At 50.7% G+C, this 22,370-nt stretch overlaps 7 protein-coding genes across 7 annotated transcripts; 2 read left to right on the forward strand and 5 right to left on the reverse strand.

Annotated features, from left to right (window-relative positions):
- The first annotated feature begins 11 nt into the window (after positions 1-11).
- Positions 12-1,545, forward strand: COCSADRAFT_40054 (uncharacterized protein). The gene has a single exon (XM_007705410.1). It carries the CDS (start codon positions 124-126, stop codon positions 1,120-1,122), a length of 999 nt encoding a protein of 332 aa, XP_007703600.1. The 5' UTR covers positions 12-123; the 3' UTR covers positions 1,123-1,545.
- A 7,730-nt stretch (positions 1,546-9,275) lies between these two features.
- Positions 9,276-10,399, forward strand: COCSADRAFT_193114 (uncharacterized protein; the record flags this gene model as incomplete). Its single annotated transcript, XM_007705580.1, has 2 exons — positions 9,276-9,809; positions 9,909-10,399. The coding sequence occupies exons 1-2, from the start codon at positions 9,344-9,346 to the stop codon at positions 10,397-10,399; spliced, it is 957 nt and encodes a 318-aa protein (XP_007703770.1). The 5' UTR covers positions 9,276-9,343.
- Positions 10,400-10,523: 124 nt separating this feature from the next.
- On the reverse strand, positions 10,524-11,703 carry COCSADRAFT_99397 (glycoside hydrolase family 53 protein; the record flags this gene model as incomplete). Its single annotated transcript, XM_007705581.1, has 2 exons — positions 10,524-10,793; positions 10,891-11,703. The coding sequence occupies 2 exons, from the start codon at positions 11,701-11,703 to the stop codon at positions 10,524-10,526; spliced, it is 1,083 nt and encodes a 360-aa protein (XP_007703771.1).
- Positions 11,704-11,918: 215 nt separating this feature from the next.
- COCSADRAFT_40058 (uncharacterized protein) lies at positions 11,919-13,552 on the reverse strand. The gene is made up of 4 exons (XM_007705411.1): positions 13,467-13,552; positions 13,373-13,398; positions 12,789-13,207; positions 11,919-12,737 (listed from the first exon to the last, which is right to left on the reverse strand). The coding sequence occupies exons 1-4, from the start codon at positions 13,487-13,489 to the stop codon at positions 12,408-12,410; spliced, it is 798 nt and encodes a 265-aa protein (XP_007703601.1). The 5' UTR covers positions 13,490-13,552; the 3' UTR covers positions 11,919-12,407.
- Positions 13,553-13,683: 131 nt separating this feature from the next.
- COCSADRAFT_125187 (uncharacterized protein) lies at positions 13,684-15,448 on the reverse strand. The gene is made up of 3 exons (XM_007705582.1): positions 15,125-15,448; positions 14,181-15,067; positions 13,684-14,131 (listed from the first exon to the last, which is right to left on the reverse strand). Exons 1-3 carry the CDS (start codon positions 15,206-15,208, stop codon positions 13,867-13,869), a joined length of 1,236 nt encoding a protein of 411 aa, XP_007703772.1. The 5' UTR covers positions 15,209-15,448; the 3' UTR covers positions 13,684-13,866.
- A 122-nt stretch (positions 15,449-15,570) lies between these two features.
- Positions 15,571-17,807, reverse strand: COCSADRAFT_125188 (uncharacterized protein). Its single transcript, XM_007705583.1, has 2 exons — positions 17,068-17,807; positions 15,571-16,998 (listed from the first exon to the last, which is right to left on the reverse strand). Exons 1-2 carry the CDS (start codon positions 17,522-17,524, stop codon positions 15,956-15,958), a joined length of 1,500 nt encoding a protein of 499 aa, XP_007703773.1. The 5' UTR covers positions 17,525-17,807; the 3' UTR covers positions 15,571-15,955.
- A 1,217-nt stretch (positions 17,808-19,024) lies between these two features.
- COCSADRAFT_242726 (uncharacterized protein) lies at positions 19,025-21,035 on the reverse strand. The gene has a single exon (XM_007705584.1). The coding sequence runs from the start codon at positions 20,939-20,941 to the stop codon at positions 19,223-19,225; it is 1,719 nt and encodes a 572-aa protein (XP_007703774.1). The 5' UTR covers positions 20,942-21,035; the 3' UTR covers positions 19,025-19,222.
- Between the last annotated feature and the right edge of the window lie 1,335 nt (positions 21,036-22,370).

The following is a 22,370-nucleotide window of genomic DNA, read 5'->3' on the forward strand; positions in this document are numbered from 1 at the left end:
AACACCAACCCACCCAACAGAAAAGTCTTGCGTGCTGACATATCACTGAAGTTGCCTATATATTTTTCTCACCTAGCTTCATTGTCACTCTGCCACATCTACACTCACATCACAGCCGCCAAAATGATCAACCTTGGAATCATTGGAACAAACTGGATCACCCACTCCTTCGTAGAGGCCGCCCACGCAACTGGCAAATACAACCTCACAGCCGTCTATTCCCGAAAAGAAGAGACTGCAAAGGAGTTTTCATCCAAATACACCACCAACAACATCACCTGCTACACGGACCTCAATGCCCTCGCTAGCGGTGACAAGATCGACACCATCTACATTGCCAGCCCCAATATCCTGCACTACGAACAAGCCAAGCTGTTTCTTACCTCGGGAAAGAATGTCATCCTAGAGAAGCCCAGCTGCAGCACTGTCTCCGAACTCGACCATCTTTTTGCGCTTGCAAAAGAAAACCACGTCATCTTTGTCGAGGCGTTCCGCCATATTCAAGAAGCAAATTTCAAGCTACTGAAGCAAAAGATTGCCGATATAGGCCCGCTGTATGGCGCCTCAATCAATTTTGCCCAGTACAGCAGCCGATACGAAAAGGTTCTACAGGGCGAGGTACCCAACATCTTCAACCTCGAGATGGGCGGTGGTGCATTAGTCGACCTTGGCGTATACTGTGTCGCAGCCGCCGTTGATCTCTTTGGTGCACCCCTCGACTCGCAGTACTGGCCGGTCAAGATTGCGACTGGAGCAGATGGCGCTGGTCGTCTGATCCTGACATACCCCAACTTTACCGTACATCTCTGCCACTCCAAGATTTACAACTCCGACGCGCCGTCTGAGATTTATGGAGAAAAGGGGACACTTATTGTACCGACTATCACCGATATAAACAAGGTTACCCTGTGGGATCCAAAGAAGAAGACAAGAGAGGATATCCCTGGTATCAAGACGCCTGAAAAGCTTAATCTGATTGAAGAAGCGAGGGAATTCGGAAGGTGTATCGAAGAAAAGGACCAAGTGGAATTGAGCCGATTGGAGAAGCACTCAAGGGACACGCTAGCCATCATGCACAAGGTTAGGCATGACAATGGCCTTGTGTTTGCTGGTGGAAAGTAGCGAGCTCGCGTGAAAAAAGGTATGACATCTCTGTGCTAAGTTGCGAACGCGAAATGAGTGGGATGAAGATGATGTAACGGGCACCTGTTCCTTGGAATGCACGAACAAGACCTTTTTTTTTGCCCTGCACATTTCTTCTGTCACCGTGTATGTATGCACATATGCTTATTAAAATTGTACTATTTTGTGTGCCATGGGATTAGCGTCACTTTTCGACAATGCAGAGAAGAATTATGAATGTTTGAAAATATGGATAGTTGATTGAAACTCAGATTAAAACTAGAAAGAAACTCAAAAGACTCGTCTGCATCTCCCTTCAAAACTCTCCAATCCCTCTCTCTCTCTCCTACTCAAAAAAAGATATTCGGACTCAAGAAGTCCTAGATTAGAATGATAATAAAACACACCCTCTCTTCGTGGTTTCCTTTCCTCAAGAATCGAAATTTGTTTAAAAAAACAAAAAACCACAAAGCGCGTAGTTGTAGCATAGCAGCTACTGGTATATTCGCAATAATTCCAAAAAAAAAGATAAATCATCTCGTCATCGTCGTTTGTTGTCTCGGGGGACTTGCACCCTTTCCATGATCACACATGCTGGTGTTGTTATTGTTGAAAATTGCGGAGTCCCTCTTCTTCTGTCCGTATCTGGTTTGGTCCTCGAAGTTGGCCCTTTGGCCTCGGCTTTTGACTTGCATCATTTAACCTCCCCAGGCGCGTTGTTCAATGCGCATAGTTTGGATTGGCGGGATTCGTCTATTGAGTGGGGATTGGTGGGAGGGGTCGGGTTGGTGGGGGGCCTGGGCAGGGAGGGAGGACAGTCCATGATCGGGGAGCCATTTTGGAAGGTCGGTTGTTGGTTGTTGTTGGTGGTATGATTTTTGTTGGTAGTTACTACGAAGAGTAGTAGTACTTGGTGATTTCAAGTGTAGATGAGATGCGATTGATTGTTGTTGTTGGTGTTGTTGAAGAGCAACGGAAGAGACTCTATTGCACAGTTGTACAAAAGAGTTGTGAGTGTGTTGATGTTTGTGTCAAGGTTGTGATCGAGTCGAATGTAGAGATGTAGGCTTTTGAAGTTGTTCTTGTACGTGTACTTGTAGTTGTGATGCTGTTCATTTCCGTGGGAATTCACACTCCTATATAAAAAAAATGGATCGTCAGCCTGAAAGGACCCTACCCCCCTTCACCCGCACCCACACCCCCGGCCCCTGAAAATAATCTTTCGCGACAAAGGTACCGCACCACCTGCACGTAACTCAGGGTAAGCCCTACACCCAAACGAACACGCGTAAAAGGAAACACCCATACCCAGCGAAAAAGAAGAAAATACACGGCTTCTGGCAACTGCAAGGTACACTAGAGAATCCAGGATCCACAACAACCACCCCCGGATGTGGTCTGCTAGCCGTATGATCGACATCTAAGCCTCTTTTGCGTGGCTCTCATTCCTTTTTGCGCTACCACTAGACAAGGAGGATGTGAGTGGAGCCAAGCACGTCAATGTCCCCACCTTTCCTTGCTAGTGCGGTCCCGATTGTTGCCAACAAAGGGAAAAAGCAAAGCGGCTTGTCTCTCTCACCAGGCTGGTAGGCTGTTGAGGGGGTGGGAGTGGGGGGCGAAGGGGGGAACAGGCAGGCAGCTTCCGCTGCTCTCGCCAAAAAAGATAGGCGTTTCCTGTCTCCCAAGCGAGGCTAAATTGGGATTCCTGAACAGTCTGGATCCGGTACCTGGGGGGTAGTGGGGCGAGCAGCCAGTCTGATAGTGGCAACAATCGAGGGCGGATAGGTGACTTTGTTGAACGGTTGTAAGACGATGAAAGAAATGGTCTCTTACTCAGCGAGTCCGTCTTCGTCCAGTGTGTCACAAAGACTATAGGCCAAAGGTATGGTAAACTCGTCGCACGAGGTTTCCGCTGTAGTTTACCATCAGCATCATCAGCATCACCTGTGCATCAGCCCATCCAGCGTCATCGTGTGCAAGACAATGGTGCCTGAAGTTCCTTACAATGAACATTTCTTTGCCCAACGTGTTGGCCACACCCACTCGCTACGCCCCAAACGTCCGCGCCTCGAACCCCTTAGCCACAGTGCCTCTCGTTTCCAACGAGTGTCGTATTATTCGTGAAGCTAACGCATCGCATCACCTCAGCTTACCATCATTTCTGAGAAGCTGCATCACTGCCACATCGACGGTCCCTGCGTGTCATGCCATGATGACTGCACCATCATGATGGCAAGTCCCAAAATCCCCCCATTGCTTAAGTCGCTTGTGTCGATCTCCCTCCGCGGTAAGTATGTTAAGCGAGTACATTCCCGGTGCCGATCGATGACCCCGATATACGTTCACTATGTGCATAGTAGGTTAGCGACAGTGCATTCAAGCAAGCAGGCAGGCGTGCGCTAATTCAACAACCTTTTCGCATAGTAGCCTTGCCTCAAGCGGCTGCAAACCACTCTAGCCGTTAGGCAGTGTGGGATTTAGGAGAAGATACAGAGTGAATAGCGTGCATATGCATAGCTCCCAAGCGCCTTGTACACAATCAGGCTGAAATGAATATGATGATACCCCTAGTGTGTCCTCGAGTTTGACAGTGTACCAAAGTCCCTCGACAGACGAAAAAGGCTAGCTTTGCGGTCCAACGGTTCCGTCGCCAATAACCTGTCTTACCGCGGCCACTTGAAAGGGACCATCAACCGCGGATCTGGATTTCCCACGGCTGACGTGCCAACTGAACCTGGCCCATACTGGCAACACCCACATGCATAGGCCATGCGGGTGTCGCTTACCCCTACCCGCCTGGCTTTTGTTTCGAGGCACGATGGGTCATAGCTGTGGGGTACTTTTCGGGCTCTCCGAGGGCTGATCTTAACTTGGAACGAGCTGACAGGTGTGGGGTTGTGACAGCGCGGGCTTGCGATGACGGTTACCCCATAGCTGTGGCTCGCAGTGTTCTTACATCGCTTGAGTCAAGTGGTCTGACCTTTGCCGAGTTCATTACAGATCTGACCCGAGACAGGGTGTAGTATTGAGGCAAGAACATAACTCCCGCCTCGCTTCTGCGCTGCAAAGTCCCGTCTTCCGCGGCCCGTGTTGGCACTCGTGAGCCTATAGTGGCCCAATGTTGGAAGCCTTAGGTAGCGCCAAGAACATGCGGATAGTTATGTTAGGTGCTTATGCCATAGTACTATCCTCGGTGCGGGTGATTATGCTGTGTTATCCTCATAGTGATCGGGGCTAATCGTCTTAGGCACTGCGTACTGAGCCAGCTGGTTAGTCATCTTATGTGGGTCGAACAGAACCACAGGCCGTTAAATTAGCAGCAATTCACTCCATTTCAGCATCAAAATACACCTATGTCGCTCGGTCAATTGACCCGCAAAAAGTGGGGCTATCCAGCCAATTCACATGCGCTGTTGACTTAGGCAGCTAATACACAGAGTTCGTGTCGAGGCCGACTCGACCGTACCAAGGTTCACACTTCCGGGCCGTCCAAACTACGTGTACACACTTCAAAGAAACTCTCTTCGTCTCGGCGCGCGCGTTTAACTGTAATTGGATGATAATATTCGATCTTGATAGAAATTGCGAGATTTTCAGTGAGACCAACTGGTACTATAGTAAAACTTACATGGAGAGGTAACCCAAGCCCCTGCATATCCTCATGAATTCAGGAGTGTCTCAGGAGGGTAAATTAGCTAGATTATGAAGTCCGTAGTAGAATTACTCCAGTTGATTCGTATACCGAGCCTAATCTATAGACAGCTTATTTCGAGAGTCAGTCTTGCAACCCATTGGACCTCTCTGATGTAGTCGTCTTTTCAGACTCGAAGCGGTCTAGGTCGATCGGTTTAATTTTTATTGTATTCGAATGGCATTGCGAATCTGACACTGGGGTATCACGCTGATCCGTATTACCGAGTGCTTGTTAGCCCCTGGGGAGGACGGCAGCCCCACCAACAGTCCCTTTTTATAATAAGCTGTGTGGATACTTACACTTGTGTAGGCTCCTCTCTACTTGAGGACCCGGTTTGGCGGCACTCATTATCCTATCAGCTGACTGCCACTGCTTAGCTTTGACAAGCCACACCAGCCGGCAATAAGCGCCACTGTCATGTCCTGAGGTTGTCACGCGCTATACGGTGAATTCCCAGCAATCGGCAAGAAAATGCCGCAATCAAGCACACAGCATCGGAAGCGGGGCAACCTGTTTATCGGAATTGTGTCAAATATTAGATGGCCTCAATAGCCTCAAACGACCTTACATGCCGCCAAAGTTGAAATAAGAGCTGGCTGGTTATAACTACCCTGAATCACTAGTTTCTATCATGGTTATCGTGAGGGGTAGAAGCGGCTCTCTGTAATCAGGCCTTCCAAAATGTCGGTGTAGTATGTTGTCCATTGGTAATCAGTGCAGAACGACGCTCACGTAGCGCCATGAATTCATCCAGGGAATACATGTGACGAGCAATACTGGAGTGGCTAACTTGATAGAGATGGATTGGTAGTTAAGCTTACCAAAAGACATTTGCCAGTTCGGCCTCCGAAAGACGCGGTATTTACGCGAGCACGGCGCTAAAGCCGGCGCCAAAGCCGGCGCCTTTCGCGTCCCAGTAGCATGGTGAAACCGTAGTTCGGTCATGTCAAAATAAGCCACAGCTACCCAGTGGCAAAAGCTGAGTAGGGAGGTTTTGCTGTAAGCAATTCGTTGTGGTAACAGCGCGCGGCAACCGCGGCAAATGTACAGTAACGAGTGGAGACGGGACCTCAGGGGCAACTGACTCATGGTTGTCTGTCTAGATCAGCCACATGAACATACTTAGAAAATACGGAAGATGCCGCAGGCTCATTGTTCGAGTTTCTCATACTAACCAATGAATGCTTTGGCCACATATGCATTCCCGGTAAAATCTAATTTTCCTGGGGAGCATCTTCTACTGAAGAACAGAATGCACAATGGCGATTCTATCAGTCTGCTTGAATAGAAAAAAAAATACTTCCATGTGGTATTCCGGTGGTATTCTGTTGAAACCACCAGTTGTAGCAGACTCAGTATCGCAGACTCGGTTCTTGTGTGGAGCATCTGTCTTGCCACTTGATATATGGGTTTCGGGCTATAATAGCGTATCTCCAGAATTGGAGTCTGAACAATAATGCTGCTGCGAGGGTTGCATATGGTCAACTGCCAGGTCAGTGATCCACTGATGAAGGCTAGTGACAGACTGGTGGGCCCGAGAAAAGTGAGACAATGTTTGACGTCAGCGGACGCAAATATTGAAGTTATGATGTGAAAATCCCATCTCCGAATTCTCCTCACAAACTGTTAAAGTACAGGAAACAGGATTTTCTTCATAGGGCTGTGTGGACTCGTGGTGTGATGAGGCGTTGGAAGAGGTCTGAGGGGAAGGATGACGAGTCGTTCCTCAGTTCAGGCGCACTAAAACATTTATGGTTAGTGAGAAAGGCTAGCATGAACTGCAAACAGCAGCCGTGATCTTGATGTTGTGAACGGTCTTTGAAGCAGTATTTATCGAAGAGAAAACCTCGAAAAGTAGTCGGGTCATAAAAGCACTACCTCACGACGGCTGGTCTCTGTGTCTCTATCAGGTTACGAGAAGTACACTGCATTGCAAACAGTCCCCACCCTCACAGTAACCAAGCCAGGTTTTCTGATGTCTTCACGTCATTACATGATTTCTTTTTGGTGAACTTGCTGGACGTCATTTCCAGCGACGGCCTGACCCGCTCGCTGGTCCTAGGGCCGTTCACGTCCATGTTTATGAGGGTTTTAGGGGACCGGACTCTAGGAATCCCTTGGCATATACAACACCCTGATTCTGGAGTTCCATACACGCTTGATTGGGTTAGGCTATTTTGGGTTTCCTACTACAGCACATCTGACACTTGGTATAGGAAGTTGTCAAAGTGATGAATACTGCATCTACATGGTTGGTATAAATATGAACCCAGATCGGCTCTAATAATCAGGAAATAGAGAAGCTGAGAAGCATGATTGTGTATTGTAACCTGCATCGAGAAACGAATTGAGTCACGGAAGAGCCATACATGTTCTCAAGATACCTTTGCATGGCTACTGGTGGTCCATTCACTCACAAATACAGTCTTGATACAGCCTACTGAACGTTTCCACTGCGGATTGGTGTTTCTGCGTTTCATCATTTTTCTATATTTTTTGATGATCGATTGAATCTATCATCAGCAGTTTTGTGCAATGCACATTGCATTCATCACTCTACTTCCAAGAAATTGCCGAATCCATTAGCTCCCCATTACGCCCGACAACTCTTCAAAAAAATAGCCACAAAATTCTCTGGCTTTTCCCACAATAATGATACACACTAATCTACCGGTACCTGGACGCATCATCATACGATATCGTTGCGCAGCGGACGAATGCAAGGTACCCGTGCACTAGGCAGCGTTTCCAAGCGAGCAGGAAGCAATTATGGATACTCGGATATGCCGAGATGCTTCTGTTGTCAACAAAACGCTCAAACATCATGCCATGTTCGCATTCGCAGTCATCGAGATGGCAACCGGCAAAACAAAGTAGCCATTCTCAAACGTGCACAACGGCATACCCCGAAATTGTTGCGACCAGAAGTGTTGCGACTTTCCCAGTCTTTGTTTTTCATTTCTTTTCTCTTGAAAAAGGACTGGTAGGTCAGCAGGACCTGCAGCTTCTCAGCTCGCGACGACGTCTCCGAGGAACTCTAAGCCTCGAGGCCGTTGAGGTGTAAAAGAAGGGAGTTTTTGTCCAGGATAAAAAAATAACTGACTGGTGGCTTTCCCACGTTGATCGGAGAGTCATACCATAGTGTCGGTTATGTGGCTGAGGAGTTCCTCCGCGGGGACCGATGGCGGACTCGTCTCCATCTCCTTGGGCACGTATGCGCCGGCAGCATGGTCGAAGTCCACCAACGCCGTTTTTCACATGATCATTCCCTAAACTCATGTTCGCCACCGCTCTTCACCCCCTCCTTGTTCAGTGACCCAGTCACCTAATGCGCACAACACTGAAACCATCAGCTTCATACAAGATTGTGATGGCAAATTCCGTCGAAGCGACAGAGTCGATAGGGTTTCAACCGCAGCCGACTCTAGATCGCGACCTCGCTTAGAGAGGGCGCGCGTTTCGCGTGCACAGAGGTGTGGTAGGTGTTTGGTAACGACCACCACGTCCGCGGCACCTATCCGGAAAACCCCACTTTTTCGGCCCAGAAGCAAATCAGGAGCCTGAACTGGGAAATGCGACCAGTGTATCGACTCCTGATCCTGTGCACATACACCATGGCTCGTGACGAGCGTGTGGCTACACTAGCACCGGCAACAGCTGAGCTCAGCTGGGTCTGGAACGCTGAGGGGTTCGGGGCGATGCATGAAGCTGCTTGCGATATTACTCTTGATGCTGGGGGTCTACAACTTGGAGTTGCATTTTTTGTTCACATGTGTGCGTGCACTGGATCGTTGATTTACTTCAAGGTGCTGGCACTTAATTTGACTTGTGGGATTTAGGTTGAGTTTGTTGATACGCACTTTCAGCGATATAACAAGAGATCAATGAACTTCGTGTTATTGAGTTTACAGCGGATATTGCCGCTTCATTGATGTGTTTTCGAGGATAACTGTGTGCTGTTGCCGCTGATCAGGTAAAAGCGTCGTTACTATGCATCAACTAAAACGGGCATGTGTTAAAACCCATAAGCCGCATGCATAGTATGTTTGTCCCTGCACATGTTTCTTGCAGCTTGCCTTTGGCGAATTTGAGGTGCTGACGCAGAGTGTATTTCCCTACGTGAAGCAACTCACAGGATACAATGTAAAATGTACTATACAGGTAGAAAAAATGCTTCTAGCTTTCATATGACGATGAATTTCGGTAGTTATGCATTTTGGGTTTCGACAAGATTTACGCTTAACTTCGGAGAACATGATTTCGAGTAGAAATCCCCAGAATATCGATTGCATAATGTCATTAACAAAATCATCAGAATATATGCCGAATTCTGATGAAGACATGCTATTGGGCGATGTGTAGGAGTAATAGACTCTCTAAACCGATCAGCAGGGATCATTTTCGCGTTAGTAATCCAAGAGCTCGGACCAGTGACGTTTTCCATCGTCCTCGGTAACCCACCTCACTATCCCTCCACTGTAAAGTGCAATTGACGCTCCTCAACGTACTCTTTTAATACACATTACAATGGCGTCTTCCAGAATTGTTACCCGCTCGTCACGAGCTCTTCTCTCGCTCCAGCGCACTCAATGTCGCACTTTCAGCATCGCTCCACTCCGCAATGGCGAGTTCGATGCGCTCAACAAGCGCACAAACGACACCTCGGAAACCTACCGCAAGTACCAGATTGAGAAGCCTCTGAACCCGCACTTGACCAACTCCGCCTCGACTATTGCCAATAAAATGCCATCTGTTGGCAAAGACTCTGCCCCGCCAGAGTTGATTACTCAGGTGGACGACAAGTTTGCGCCAAAGGACTCTTCACCTGAGAACACTGAGCGTATGACTGGTGGCACACAGAGTAGCAAGGCTCAAGATGTGAGTGGAACCAACAGCGAGCTGGGTGTCGGCGAGATGGAAGGCGCCAAGTTCAAGGTTGAGCCACTGAAGCGGACGGGCGAGGACGCGAACACGATGCGTGCAAGATTATTATGTCGGTTCCTACGATTCCCCGGCTCGTGCTTCACATGATGCTTGCTCATGTTCAAGGCACCACGATGCATTATTGGAAATGTCAGCTAACGTCAAGTAGACCAGAGCCGCAAAAGGGGAACACTAGAGAGTGACCTCCTGCTCAGCACCTTCGCTGATGCTCATCTCGGCACCATGTCTCCTTCCCTCATGCAGCAATACGACACTTTCCTCGACGAAAACGATTGGGACATTTACTACTGGGCGACGCAAGAGCCCACTCCCACATCGCACGAGACAGCCGAGGGGGGTGGTTCGACCTTGTCTACCTCTAACGCACAGGGCTTGGATGCGGCGACGCAGACCAAGTTGCCAGAAAAGGACGAGCGCAAGAGGGATCCTGGAGAGGGCGAATGGGCGCAGACTGTGGGCACTTTCAAGCCTGCGTACAGACCTGTTCCCACCAGGTGGAAGGGCAGTGAGATTCTTAGTCTACTCAGGAAGCATGTCAATGAAAGGAAGGCAGGCGGCGTGATTGAAGGCGAAGGCCAAAAGCAGCAGGAAGGCAAAGGTTTGGGTATGATGCCTGAAGTCAAGAACTTTGACCAGTAAAGCTGTGCAACTCGTCTTGTTCCGCTGGTGGTATGTATGTATGTCGAACTGTAGCAAATATGTACACTGAATCCTTCCTTCCGTCTCTTCCTCGTTTCCCATTTCTCGTCTCCAATCCAAGAATCTAGATTGATCCAAATACGGCCAAACTGTTCATGACCTTGCCGTCATCACCAAACATCAAATTCCATCCACAGCTGCTACCCAAGCCCGCGTTGTCAATCCACGCAGGCTCCCAGTAGAAAAGACCCGTACCCTTTCCACCCGAAGCGCCAGCCACGCGCTTAGCCACCTCCTTCATCCAGGTCGTCTGTCCATCAACCGAGATAGGAATGGACTTAGTATCCGATGGAAACGCATACTTTGGATTTGGGCACCAAGACGGCCAGTTAGTCTGTACAAACTCAAGTCAGCAAATCATTTACCCTCTCCAAACCCGCACAAAAAAACTCTCCCCAAATTTCTAAAGAAAAAAAAAGAGGAATACATACCTCAACAACCATAACCTCCTTCCCATACTTGCTCGCCATGTTACTCAACGACGACCCCACCGCCGCCAGCGTAGCCGCCGCATTGTAAAACGGATAATACGACACACCCTGGACATCGAAATCGGACAACGAAAGCCCGCCACCCGATCCAAGCACAAGATCATACCACCACTTCTGCGTCTCCCAATTCCATCCGTTATCCAGATGAATCATGATTTTCGGCTTCGGACTCATACTCGACTCTTTAATAGCGCGGCTCGCGGATTTAAGCAGCGCAGCGACATTTGCCGCCGGACCCTTGGAACTGCCCGAGAGTTTTCCAATGGGAAAAAGGAGACCGGGAGTAATTTCGTTGCCGATGGACACGAGTTTCAAGGGAACGCCGTTGCGCTGGAAGGTATCGAGGACGTTCTTTGTATAATCGTAGACTTGCTTGATGAGGGCTTCGCGGTTGAGACTCTGCCATGCAGCCGGCGTGACTTGTTTTGCCGGGTCGGCCCAGGAGTCGCTGTAGTGCAGGTCGAGGAAGATACCCAACCCGGCGGCTTGGGCGCGCTTGCCGAGCTTGAGGTTGTAGTCGAGGTTGTAGGTGCCGCCGGAGGGGTTGACCCAGAGGCGCTGGCGGACGGTGTTTACGCCCGAGGATTTGAGGATGGTTTCGAGGGGTTGCACGGTGCCGGCGGAGTTTTTGTACTTTTTGCCTGCGGCTTCTTCGACGAGGAGGGAGGACCAGTCTACGCCTTTGTAGGGGAGCGCCGCGAGTACCGTGTTGCTGGCGCAGAGCAGCGTCGAGATCAGGTGGGTGAGACGCATCGTGGGCGGTCGTGTCAGAGTGCGAGAGAGTGAAGGGCGGCTCAGAACAACTCTACACGCAAAGGATGATGCTCAATATATATACAATGCCTGAACATCCACTTCTTAAGGTCCTGTAATACATGGCTAACGGACAAACGGCTGGCACTGGTGATCCGCCTGCCTTATTTTGGTCATATCATGCTCCAGAACGTCGCAAAGACCCGAAAATAAAGTGTCGTGAACATTACTTCCGCCAATTAAACCTAGGGTCATGAGGCCCACTGTATAGACCTGCAGTGTTTCGAAACAGATGACATGCTAGGTATCGCGGTGAGAGGGGTAGTAACTCCGAACTCAAGACCCGGGATCATGTCCCGATAGGGCAACGCATGAGACGCGACACATGGGTAAAGAGAACATGACTAGGAAATACCATCAACTACAACTTTTCCGAACTGACAACCCAGACATAAATGTAAAAGAACAAACAAATGCGATGCGACGAAAAGCCTTCAGTTGGTCAAAGCCATCTTTGATATTTGGGTGGTTTCATTGAGTACATAGCAGTGAAGCAGTAGAGACTCCTTATTCCCTCCCTACCAAAAACAGCTCAGCCCGTTCCGAAAGTGCAAAGGAATTTATGTCAGGGTTCGTAACGGCATCATAACCTTTCGCTAAATGCCTTTTTCGTAACCTCATTGCGCCCGCAGTAAAGATCAAACCTACTGCTCACCAGAGTAACCCTCACCAGCTGGCTGGGCCTCGCCCTCGCCCTGCTCAGCCTGCCTGGCCTGTTCCGCTGCCTGTTGAGCGGCAATGGCCTTGGCACCGTAGTCTTGCGACATGGGCTGGACAACGGGCTGCTCCTCCTTGGGCTCGATGATGGTAACGGCGTCGGGAAGAGACTTGGATGGGCCGGCCTTGCCCTCGGGGTCGGAGCCGCGCATAATCTTGACCTTGATACCGAGCACACCCTGGCGGAGCAGGACGTGGCGGGTGGCGTGGTCAATGAAGTCCTTAGCGGGCTGACCAGAGTGGATCATGAAACCGTCCTGCGCTTGTTAGTATACCAGCCCTAAAACGACGACAACAAGAATGCATACAGTGAACTTCATGCTCTTAGCACGGGCGGCCCTGAGCTTTCCGGAGACGACGACCTCGCAACCCTTGGCGCCAGACTCCATGATGAACCTCAGCACACCGTAGCAGGCCCTTCGGACAGCCAAACCATTGAGAAGCTTGTATCGGAGGGACTCGCACTGGGCGACGGCGGAGAGACCACGGTTCTGGACCTTGGCGGCGTAGAGGGAGACGGAGTTCTCGGGGAACTTGAAGCGCTTCTGGATAAGCGAGGTGAGCTCACGGATGCGGCGACCCTGCTCTCCAAGAACCTCCTGGGTGTGTGTGGCGCGGATGATGATGTCGGTAACGGTGGGAGTGACGCGGACCTCGACGCCGGAGTAGCCCTCCTCGGCCAGCTCGCGCTGGAAGAACTCGTTCAGCTCGGCGTAGAAAACACCGTCTGTAGGTGTTGAGTTAGCCAACTATTCCTGTGTGCGCACTATTTCGACATCTCGCATCCGACACACTACGGCCCTGGCGGCGAGGACTCAATGTAGCTGTGCCTCTGATTCTCTCCCAAACTCTTTCTTCTCCATCCTCTGACTGTGGAAAGGGTATATCGTACCAGCAACGAACTTTCTCCTCTTGGAGCTGCATGCCGTCAGTAGCCATTCCTAATTGCGCGCTTGGCTGCCGCGGTGGCGAGCGGTGATACTCACATTGCGGTTTGAGTGGTGGCCATTTTGTCGAACTGTCGATGGGCGTAACTGAACTCCGGGCGTGGGTGTTCAGAAAAGTCGAGCCGTTGTTATCGAAGTCGAGATGCTCACATACGAAATCGACGTCCTTAGCGAGGTGAGTGCGCGCTAAATAAAGCACAGACCACATAGGTCACCAGCCACAAAGCTGATAAGATAGCCACGATATGCCTTGCCACACTCAGATAAGCAGAGGTGTGAAGTCGTTGTAATTTTGGGGCTAATGATATGATAGAATATGATTTAATATAGTGAAAAAACAAAGACATTCTGTAGGTTCTGCCAGTGCGCCCGAAAAACGCCACCCTCCAAGTTCCGCATGCACAATGCGTCTTTACCCGTCTACTTTGCATCGCCTAAACTAGTGGTGCTCAATCGGCTCCTCAGGTAGCAGAGGCTCGTGGTGCCTCTCTACACACGCCTTTAGCGGTGGGCGGATCAAGTCGTTGAACAAAAAGGTTCCGTACACCAACAGAGCGAAACCGAGAACCTGCAGCCACTTGAATGTTTCCCAGCCAAGTCCCAGCGACACGATCCAGATGAAGAGCGTGCGGCAAGTATCAATTGTCGAACGCGAAGTAGCGGAGACGGTGCGGGTAACAGAGAGACCGAAGAAGTTGAATCCACTACACAAAGTTAGTGAATATCGCACCAGAGAAGACGAAATATACATACCCGATACTGATCATAATCAATACCGAGGATACGGCGATGGCGCGGTAGTGGAACATCTGGTACAGGCCCTCTCTGGCATTGAAGTACCCAGTTCCGATAGTCAAGTGCAAAACGATCATGCCAATGAATGTGACCAGGAATCCAAAGACACCTTCCCAGCCAACAACCTTGATGGGCTCCATGGAGTACTTCTCCATGATCCTCTCCTCAAGTACGAACTGAGTGGCAGTGAAGATCTGCGCGCCAGCAATAAGCAAGACACCAATGACAGTCATGGCAGCTTGAGAAGCAGCCGCCTTGGCCTCTGATCCAGCAACAGAGTCGTGAATCGACTTATGGCCAGGCGTCGCTTTGTCATCCCTGGTGATGGCACCAGCGAGTCCAACGATTGCAACACCCGTCACAACCACAAAGAGCGAGAACCACTTGTACAGTCCGAGATGACGCTTGAGGAACCACACGCTGAACAGACCAACAAAGAGCACGAGCGCGCCTCTGGTCATCTGGTAGATACTAGCTGCGACAAACAGCAGTCCAACGTTCATGAGCGTAGTTCCGGCAATGTCGCAGCACGCTGGAAGTGCCAACAGGAAGATGCTCTTTCCTTGTAGCGGGATCCTACCTTCATCATCGGGATGCGCAGGCTTCAACGGGTTCACAATAGGAGTTGTCTCGCTAACATCATCTGAAGCCGGGGTAGCCGAGCCAGGAACGGGTTCGTAGCCTGCCTTCGCAGTCGCGTATCGCTGGTAGAGAGTGAACGCGCCGATGACAAGCCAGCAGCCCATCTCTCCAATGAACATCTGCAGCGTCTGGAGGACAGGCTGCTCAAAGTGTTCCTTTTGTTTCGACGAGGGCGAGTCGCAGTTCTTGACGCATTGCATGTCCTGGTCACAGGCGTCAGCATTCCAGCTCATTGACTCATGCCAAGGGGGTTGTCATACTTGATACTTTGTCAACAGTGTATTGCATACACCCGTCAACAGCATCATCGCCACGAGAAATGGCACCGCTGCTTTGACCACCATGATGAGGATAGGTTGGGGCTCTCAGAGCTCACTAACGCTCGTAGAATGATCGGATGTGTATCGGATGCAACGTAATGAGTCGTTGCTTACAAGGAGAGAAGAGCGCTATGCGCAGGAATGATGGAGAAAGAAGGATGGATAGAGGAGTGAGTATAGATAGTCTCGGCGACAACAGGGTGCTAGGCAGCTTTAAGCTCCAAGCTGGGACCCGTGATGGTTCGGGGCCGCAAGTGAGGCGCGTGAGGTTGCGCGACGAATGATGTAGGAGCCGCCGCACCAGCCTCGGCGATAAGAGATGGCGCTAACGCTGAGCCCGTCGATCCCTCCAAGACTGATGCTTACTTACAGCTGCTGCATGTGTGGTCTATTCATCCACGATTGTCCATGTTCTTGTAGCCGTGTAGCATATAGTCTGATCATGTTCCGTCATTCTACGTTTCCCATCCTGTACTTGCTGAGCCAAGTTGGCGGCAAGGCAGACACGACAATGCGCTAGCCTCCGCGCTTGTCTCGTGCTTATTCGGGGAACCGGGGGACGCGTGACCATGTCAGGCACGGTGGCTTCAGGAGCATTTCCGTCCCCTGGCTCAAGCTCGCAATGTACACGATTTCTTGTTCGACGTACAGCATTCTTTTTTACACCGTATTATCTACATGTAGAACAATTTGTCTTTGCACACTAGGTTTTATGTCCCGTCTAAATAATTCGCGATTGAAACTTTTCCCATTGAAGCCCACAAGCAAATCTTACAAGAACCATCTGAATTCTGGGTTCTTTGGTCCATCTCTCAATTTCTCTGTCGATACGTCTTTGGCGGTGAGATTGACGCCCTGGCGAGCATTCCTCCTCTTGTTATCAATCATCATATACGTGCCCAACAGCACCGCACACAAGCAGCCTGTGGCCCCAAACGCCGCCGTTGTGGCCAGCGCTGGAATGTACGCTGGCGCATCCTGAGGTCTGAAGATGTTCGAGCTAACAACGCCCATCAAGTTTGCCAGCGGCACACCAACAGAGGTAAGTGTCACACGTCGGTTCTCGTCTGCGACGTTGTTGTTGTACCATGTAGAGAGCAGCACTGAAGGCGCAGATGTTCCCCACGTCATCATGAAGCAGGCATAGTAGGCGACAGTAAGCGAGTGCTCGACATCAATGGTGGCATAGATGATGAAGCCGATGAAAGTCAGGAGGAAGCCGAGGGCGATGAAGGGGGACCGAAGACGCGTATAATCTGAGGCAAAGGCCAGGATGAGGAGAACACAGGCACCGACGACGTTTGGTGCGACTGTGTAAAGGTTTGTCTTGATCTTGTCGTAGCCCAATCTACCCACGATCTGCGGCAAGAAGAGCGATACCGATTGCAAGGGTACACCAAGGCAGATTTCAATGAGGAGAAATCCGTATGTCGACGGTTCCTTGAAAATGCCGAGTGCGTCTTTCAGGTTGAACTCTTGGTTGACGACGGACGAAGAGTCAATCTGAATACGGGTGAAGGCCAGTTCTTTCTCCGCTTCGTTGAGAAACTTGGCTTCGTACGCATTCTTGGGGAGATACCAGTATGCGAAGAAGGAAAAAAGAACTGTGAGAGAGCCCTCAATAATGAACAGATATCTCCAGGAATCTAATTTCGACTCAATTTGAAATACGCCGAAAGCGAGGAGTCCAGAGAACGCATTCGCAATGTTCGAAGCAGCGTAGAAAATAGCAAGGCGTCGTGCGAGTTCGCCACGGCGGTAGAAAGTGGTCAGATAGTAGATGACTAGAGGGAAAAAGGCGCTCTCTGCCATTCCTATACACCCAGTTAGTCCATGAACATTCATATACTCGAATTTGTGAATTCACACGTCACGTGACTTACCCAAAAACCATCGCAACGCCATCATGCCACTCCAATTATGCACACTGGCAGCCAACAACGTTGCACTGCCAAAAGAAAACATCATAATCGGTAGTACACGGTGCGGACCGTACTTCTTTCCCAGCATGCCAACGGGGGGTGCAAAAATTACGTATGGCACGTAAAAGATGCTCAGCATGATATTATACTGATTCCCCTTGAAATGCAAGTCTTTATCCATACCATCCGTTTTGGCATTACCTAGGTTGCCCTTGTCAAGAGCATTGAACAAGTACATCACAGCTAGCATCGGCAAGATGCGGATATCGAGTTTCCATGTTAAAGCCTTTTCGTGTTCGTAGGTGGGGAGGTGTTGTGTTGTGCCTTCGACAGGAACCGGATGTTTGGACGATGAAGCCGAAGCAGTAACTTTAAGGGCATCACCCTTCGCCAACTCCGGGTCCTGGTTCTCCGACATTTTTTTCTCGACCTGCGCGATTGTAATGGCGGGGTTGTAGGATGCGGATTCAAGTTGTCCTCGAGACGAGGGTCCAACAGGTTGGGGTGGTAATGAACCAAGAAGGAAAGAAGAACACCACGAAACGCGACGATGGGAAGAAGAATCAAGGCATTGGGAAGTAGCAACCTTTTTGTACGACCGATCAGATCACAATCCGTATCATCCAACCTGCTAGTCAGTCAGTCGTGCAACCTCTCTCGCCGTGGAGTTACATCAACACGCCTGCCCTGGTGTATCCGCTAAGCTCAATCCCTGTGCAGCCACATGTTCGCCGCGACGTAACCCTTTCCAGGTTTTGACCAATACCGCTTATGTTACCCTCGTGACACGCCTGCTGTGAGTGGTTCGGGGGGCTGCTGCACCGTTCAACGCGGGATCGGCGTGTAGGGATCAGAAGGGGTTTGGGGTTGGATGAAGTGCGGAGCGGAGATAAAGGGTTAGCAGATGATAAGAAACGGGCCGCTTTGGGAAGCGATTTCGGAGAGAAGGGCTTGAGATTTCAACCATAGGGTCGCTTATTAGTTTGTCTGTTTGCAAGTGCAAGCTGAATTTTGCGCACCAGATAATTTTTTCCAATTATGTTGGAATTCGCAGTTGGTAGGTATGTAAGGCTGAAGAGATTCATGGTTGTGGGTATGGTTGGAGTGGAGGTGGGGTAGGTGGTATGGGCTCCACTGATACTACCTTTCTCCGCATCACGGACATGGACGAAGAATTGGAGAAGGCGCTGCGGTTCTGTCTCGAACAACAACAAATGAAGAACATGATATCTCATAGCTATGTCAGATATCGACTGTGACATTTCTCTCATTGACTTTTCTATATTCCTATTGAACAGTACTGCCCACAACGTATGGGACAAAATGGACCAATCGATTTGCCATGCTGCACTAATATCTCGACGCACAAAGAAGACGCCACACAGACATATGACAAGAAACATGCATTCAAATCCTATACAGTCATTTCTGGTAAATCTCCAGAGCGGTAAACTCTCTCCATCTTATCTTGGCACTATTTAATCGGCGGGGCCCCGTTATCAGCGCGCCGTGCCTCGGCTGCACAAGAAAGCGTGCGATAGCGGCTATCAATCAAGAGTATTTGTTATCATGCTTTGGTCACTACACAGTAATCCTGTTCAATCTTTTGCTCCACAGCAGCACGACAAATTCCCGGACAGAGCAAAACTTTAGATTGCAGGTTGCAAATGAGGACACGGCTAATGCCTCCTTATCAAAAAATGAAAGCTGCCAAGATATAGGAAAGTATTTTGTCGAGGAAGACAAGATGGCACTGGGTCGTGTGTTGCACAAGTAGAATTGCGTTTTTTGTAGTATCTCCTGCTAGCACAAAGCCTGCCTGAAAGCAAACAAAAATGACACGCTTGTTATCTTCCCACCGTCTATAGTTGAGAACAGAACAGAAAAGAAAGACAGGCCATAATGCCCGACCAATGTTGACTATAAATACGTGCGATATCCAGTAATCTCCAGACAATAACAAAACTGCGCTCGAATAAAACAAAAATATGAACTCATACTATACAACGCCAATGGGTATCCTTGAAGAGCGAGGTTTTTACTCATAAACGCCTCTACCAAATGAACATAGGAAAACATGTTCGTGTCAGCTCCGCGGAACTAAGCATCATTTTTTTCATGGGTTATGAGCTACTTCTTTGCCCTTTGATGAGCGCGGATGTAAAAAGTGAAGACCACCCTTGGCGACGCCAGCGACACTGAAGTGCAGTGGTTCCTTGGGGCCCTTTTCTCTTACAGGCATCTTTCGCTTTGAGCGACCCGAGACATACATGGGTTGCTGTGCATGGATGCCAGTACTGACATGAGGCATGCTTTGCTTCATTCGCAGCTTGGGCTTCTTGTCGCGGTGCTCATCATCAGTAGTCTCGTTATCAAAGCTACGAAGGCTACTCCGCTCAGATGAAAAGCGAGGGGTAGTGGTAGAGTGATTCGACGACCGTGTTGGGGTACGCTGGATGGGGCTCAAAGGAGCCGGCCTGGATGAGCGAGTTGATGATGCCGTCTGAATACGCTCAATAGGACTCAGCATAGCAGCCGAGTTAGCAAGGACGTCCAGTCCCGAAGGCGCCCTAGTCGCCATGGAGTGAGTTCGAGATGAATAGGTAGGAGGAGGATCCTGGTAATCGTACATAATCTCTGAGTCCAAGCTCTTGTATTTGGCAGTGCCGTCGAGCTCCTCGTCATGCTCCCAGCAAGTGTCGTCGGCACCAGTGACAGGAGGGAGGAAGCGTATCTCGTTCCAGGTTACGTCTTCGTATTGAAGAGTGATGTAAAGAACATCTCCTTGCATCTTGTCATGAGCGATGCAATGATCTTCCAGGAATGGGAAATCCCATACTGCGCGGTGCACAAGATCAGGAGGCAAAAGCGTAAGGGCCATGCGGCCAAACGGTTCGTCTGCGGGCCGGTGACCAGTCATTGGCATCCATGGTCTTCCTCGGAAGACACCCTTGAAGGCAGTCTCAATGTGATTTGCGAAACAGGAGCTGTCCTGGCTGGGAAATTCAATATTTTGGTGCAGCTTGCGCGATGCACACCGTCGATACGCATTGCTGTCGGGATCAAAGGCGAACTTTTGCAACTTGCGAGGCACAAAGATGACGCGGGCGCTCCACGAAAGGGGATACTTTTTGTCGTTGCGAATGGGAAGTTGGCCAAGAGTATGGTTTGCTTGCATCAAAGCTGGTAGCGATGGCACTGGCGGTGCCTGTGGAGTTGCGCGGCGTGGTTTGGGTGTTGCAGGAGCAGGTGTTTGGCCTCTGGATATGTCGCCAAACTGCTCGATGCGATCGACTCTGTTTTCCAACTCCATGCTAAACTCATCAACCATGGTCAAGCGCTCACCCTGCAATTTGATCTGGTCGCTGAGCTCCGTAGTTCTATCCACAACAGCCTCGACGCGATCGTCCATGGACAGTTTCAAGAGCTGCATGTTTTGGTATATGCGAGCCTGGACTGCATTGTTGGTCCTGGTGAGTTCTTCGCGCGCCATTCTCTCGCGGAACAGCTCTTGCTTGAGGTCGTGCTCCAACGTCTCGAAGCGCCTGATTTCACGCTGCAGTTGCTTCATCTGGTCTACTGCGTGCATGTATGCGTCCATTGAGACGGCGGAAGCGGGCTCGGCCTCATGGATCCAGGCCTGGTGTCCGCAGCCGCAGAGCGACCGTACCATGGAGTCGGGATAGAAGCAGCGGCAGGAGCAGCGCTGGCGGGCGCCATTGTCAGCCGGAGACGAGAGGATGAAGGTACATTCTCCCCGTGGCAGCTGTGCGTCTTGGGCCGCCGCCGGCTCTCCAGGCAGGTGGGTGGGAGGTTGCGTATTGTCAAGGAACATGGGGGGTCGACCTGGGTCGGTGGTGATGGTAGCGTGGTTGTTGGGAAAGCACCCGGCAGCTCATCGAAGGCCGGCAAGAGGGATGGAGAGCAAGAGAGTGGGCAGGAGGGAAATGAGCGTGGACGTGTGGCTATATGGGGGGACAGTTGAGTTAGCTGGGGGTGGCCAGGCTCGACTAATGTATATGTATGTGTGGACAGGCACAGACAAGTGGGCAGGGCAGCCTGGGCGGCTGGAGGCACAAGATAAGCAATCGTCGACCACTACTCACCCTCAGAGCCGGACAGACGGGGCACACGGGAGCATCCGAGTGGGCAAAGGCACAATCAAAGGGATGGACTGGGACGTGTGCGCCCGTGGGTGGACGAGGAAAGACGGGCGATTGGGCGCGGCAAGTAGAGTGTGTGTATGTATGTAGGTAGGTAGGGAGTAATAGTAGGGAGGGCGGGCTACGAAAAGAGTAGAGCACTCGTCCGTGGGAGGAGGCTTTAGCAGCATGTGCAGGCGTGGGCCATGGCGGGTGTGCAGGTACTCTTTTCTTTTGGGCCCGAACTAGCTCCCGCGCCGGGGATGCGCAGGCCTGTCATGGCAATGGCTGGGGGGATGGTGGGTAGTGGGTAGTGGGTAGTGGGTGGGTGGAAAGCTGGAGGGTTGCATGTGTGAGGGAGAGGGAGGGTGTGTGTGAGCTCGGCGGGAGGAAGAGATAAGAATGGCGGCTCGTGGGCAGGCGCGAGCCAATGGCAGGCGCAGAGGACGAGTGGCGGGACGTTGTGGGCCCCGCCACTGCCTTATCGCGACATGCACACACACAGACACGATGCCGCGGTCCCCCCACGCTGCCAGCCGCTGGACGGGCGCTGATTGGGTCGCCCACATAGTGCCATTAACGCAGAAGATTCCATGCTGCTGGTTGCTGCTGGTTGCGCAGTCTGTGTAAGTAATGCGCCCCCGCCGCCGGCCATGGAGCGGTGACGCCGCTGCATGTTGTCTCTGAGAGCCTGCCCGCTCTCGCCCCAGTGCTGGGCTCGACGCTGACCCCCCGGCGCCACACAACCATGGCCCCTTGCTTGGATGACACACGGCGGCAGCAATTAATTGCCCTGTTATGTACATGCTCCGTACATATGTACCGATCTCCGTACATTCTGGTGCAGATTCTTACTTGCCGACATGTCTGCCTATATACTTACTTACGTCCGTAGTACACACATATCCTACTAGTAGTGTGCACTGCGCTCCCTCATCGTCGCGTCCCTGCTGACTCATCCAGCACCAAGACCGTCTCCAACCGACCACGCTCGGGAAAACGTGGACGGGCAGTGTCATTTCCATTCGTCGTTCGTTTGGTGGTGGAACCCATCAGGTAAAAGAAAATGTTCTCTGCCCGCACCTCCACTCCGTGACTGTACTGTATTTGTGCTCCCTCCGA

This window comes from Bipolaris sorokiniana (assembly GCF_000338995.1).
Source record: "Bipolaris sorokiniana ND90Pr unplaced genomic scaffold COCSAscaffold_14, whole genome shotgun sequence".
Classification (NCBI taxonomy): Eukaryota; Fungi; Ascomycota; class Dothideomycetes; order Pleosporales; family Pleosporaceae; genus Bipolaris; species Bipolaris sorokiniana.

What these genes read in the sequence shown, in the direction of transcription:
- COCSADRAFT_242726 (XM_007705584.1), bottom strand. Translation starts at nt 20,941, where the DNA reads ATGTTCCTTGACAATACGCAACCTCCCACCCACCTGCCTGGAGAGCCG.
- COCSADRAFT_125188 (XM_007705583.1), bottom strand. Translation starts at nt 17,524, where the DNA reads ATGTCGGAGAACCAGGACCCGGAGTTGGCGAAGGGTGATGCCCTTAAA. An exon ending in GGCGTTGCGATGGTTTTTGG is followed by an intron (nt 16,999 to 17,067) that starts GTAAGTCACGTG and finishes CTGGGTGTATAG; the next exon opens with GAATGGCAGAGAGCGCCTTT.
- COCSADRAFT_40054 (XM_007705410.1), top strand. Translation starts at nt 124, where the DNA reads ATGATCAACCTTGGAATCATTGGAACAAACTGGATCACCCACTCCTTC.
- COCSADRAFT_125187 (XM_007705582.1), bottom strand. Translation starts at nt 15,208, where the DNA reads ATGGTGGTCAAAGCAGCGGTGCCATTTCTCGTGGCGATGATGCTGTTG. An exon ending in CACTGTTGACAAAGTATCAA is followed by an intron (nt 15,068 to 15,124) that starts GTATGACAACCC and finishes GCCTGTGACCAG; the next exon opens with GACATGCAATGCGTCAAGAA. An exon ending in TTGATTATGATCAGTATCGG is followed by an intron (nt 14,132 to 14,180) that starts GTATGTATATTT and finishes AACTTTGTGTAG; the next exon opens with TGGATTCAACTTCTTCGGTC.
- COCSADRAFT_40058 (XM_007705411.1), bottom strand. Translation starts at nt 13,489, where the DNA reads ATGGCCACCACTCAAACCGCAAT. An exon ending in GCCACCACTCAAACCGCAAT is followed by an intron (nt 13,399 to 13,466) that starts GTGAGTATCACC and finishes GACGGCATGCAG; the next exon opens with CTCCAAGAGGAGAAAGTTCG. An exon ending in GAGGAGAAAGTTCGTTGCTG is followed by an intron (nt 13,208 to 13,372) that starts GTACGATATACC and finishes CAACACCTACAG; the next exon opens with ACGGTGTTTTCTACGCCGAG.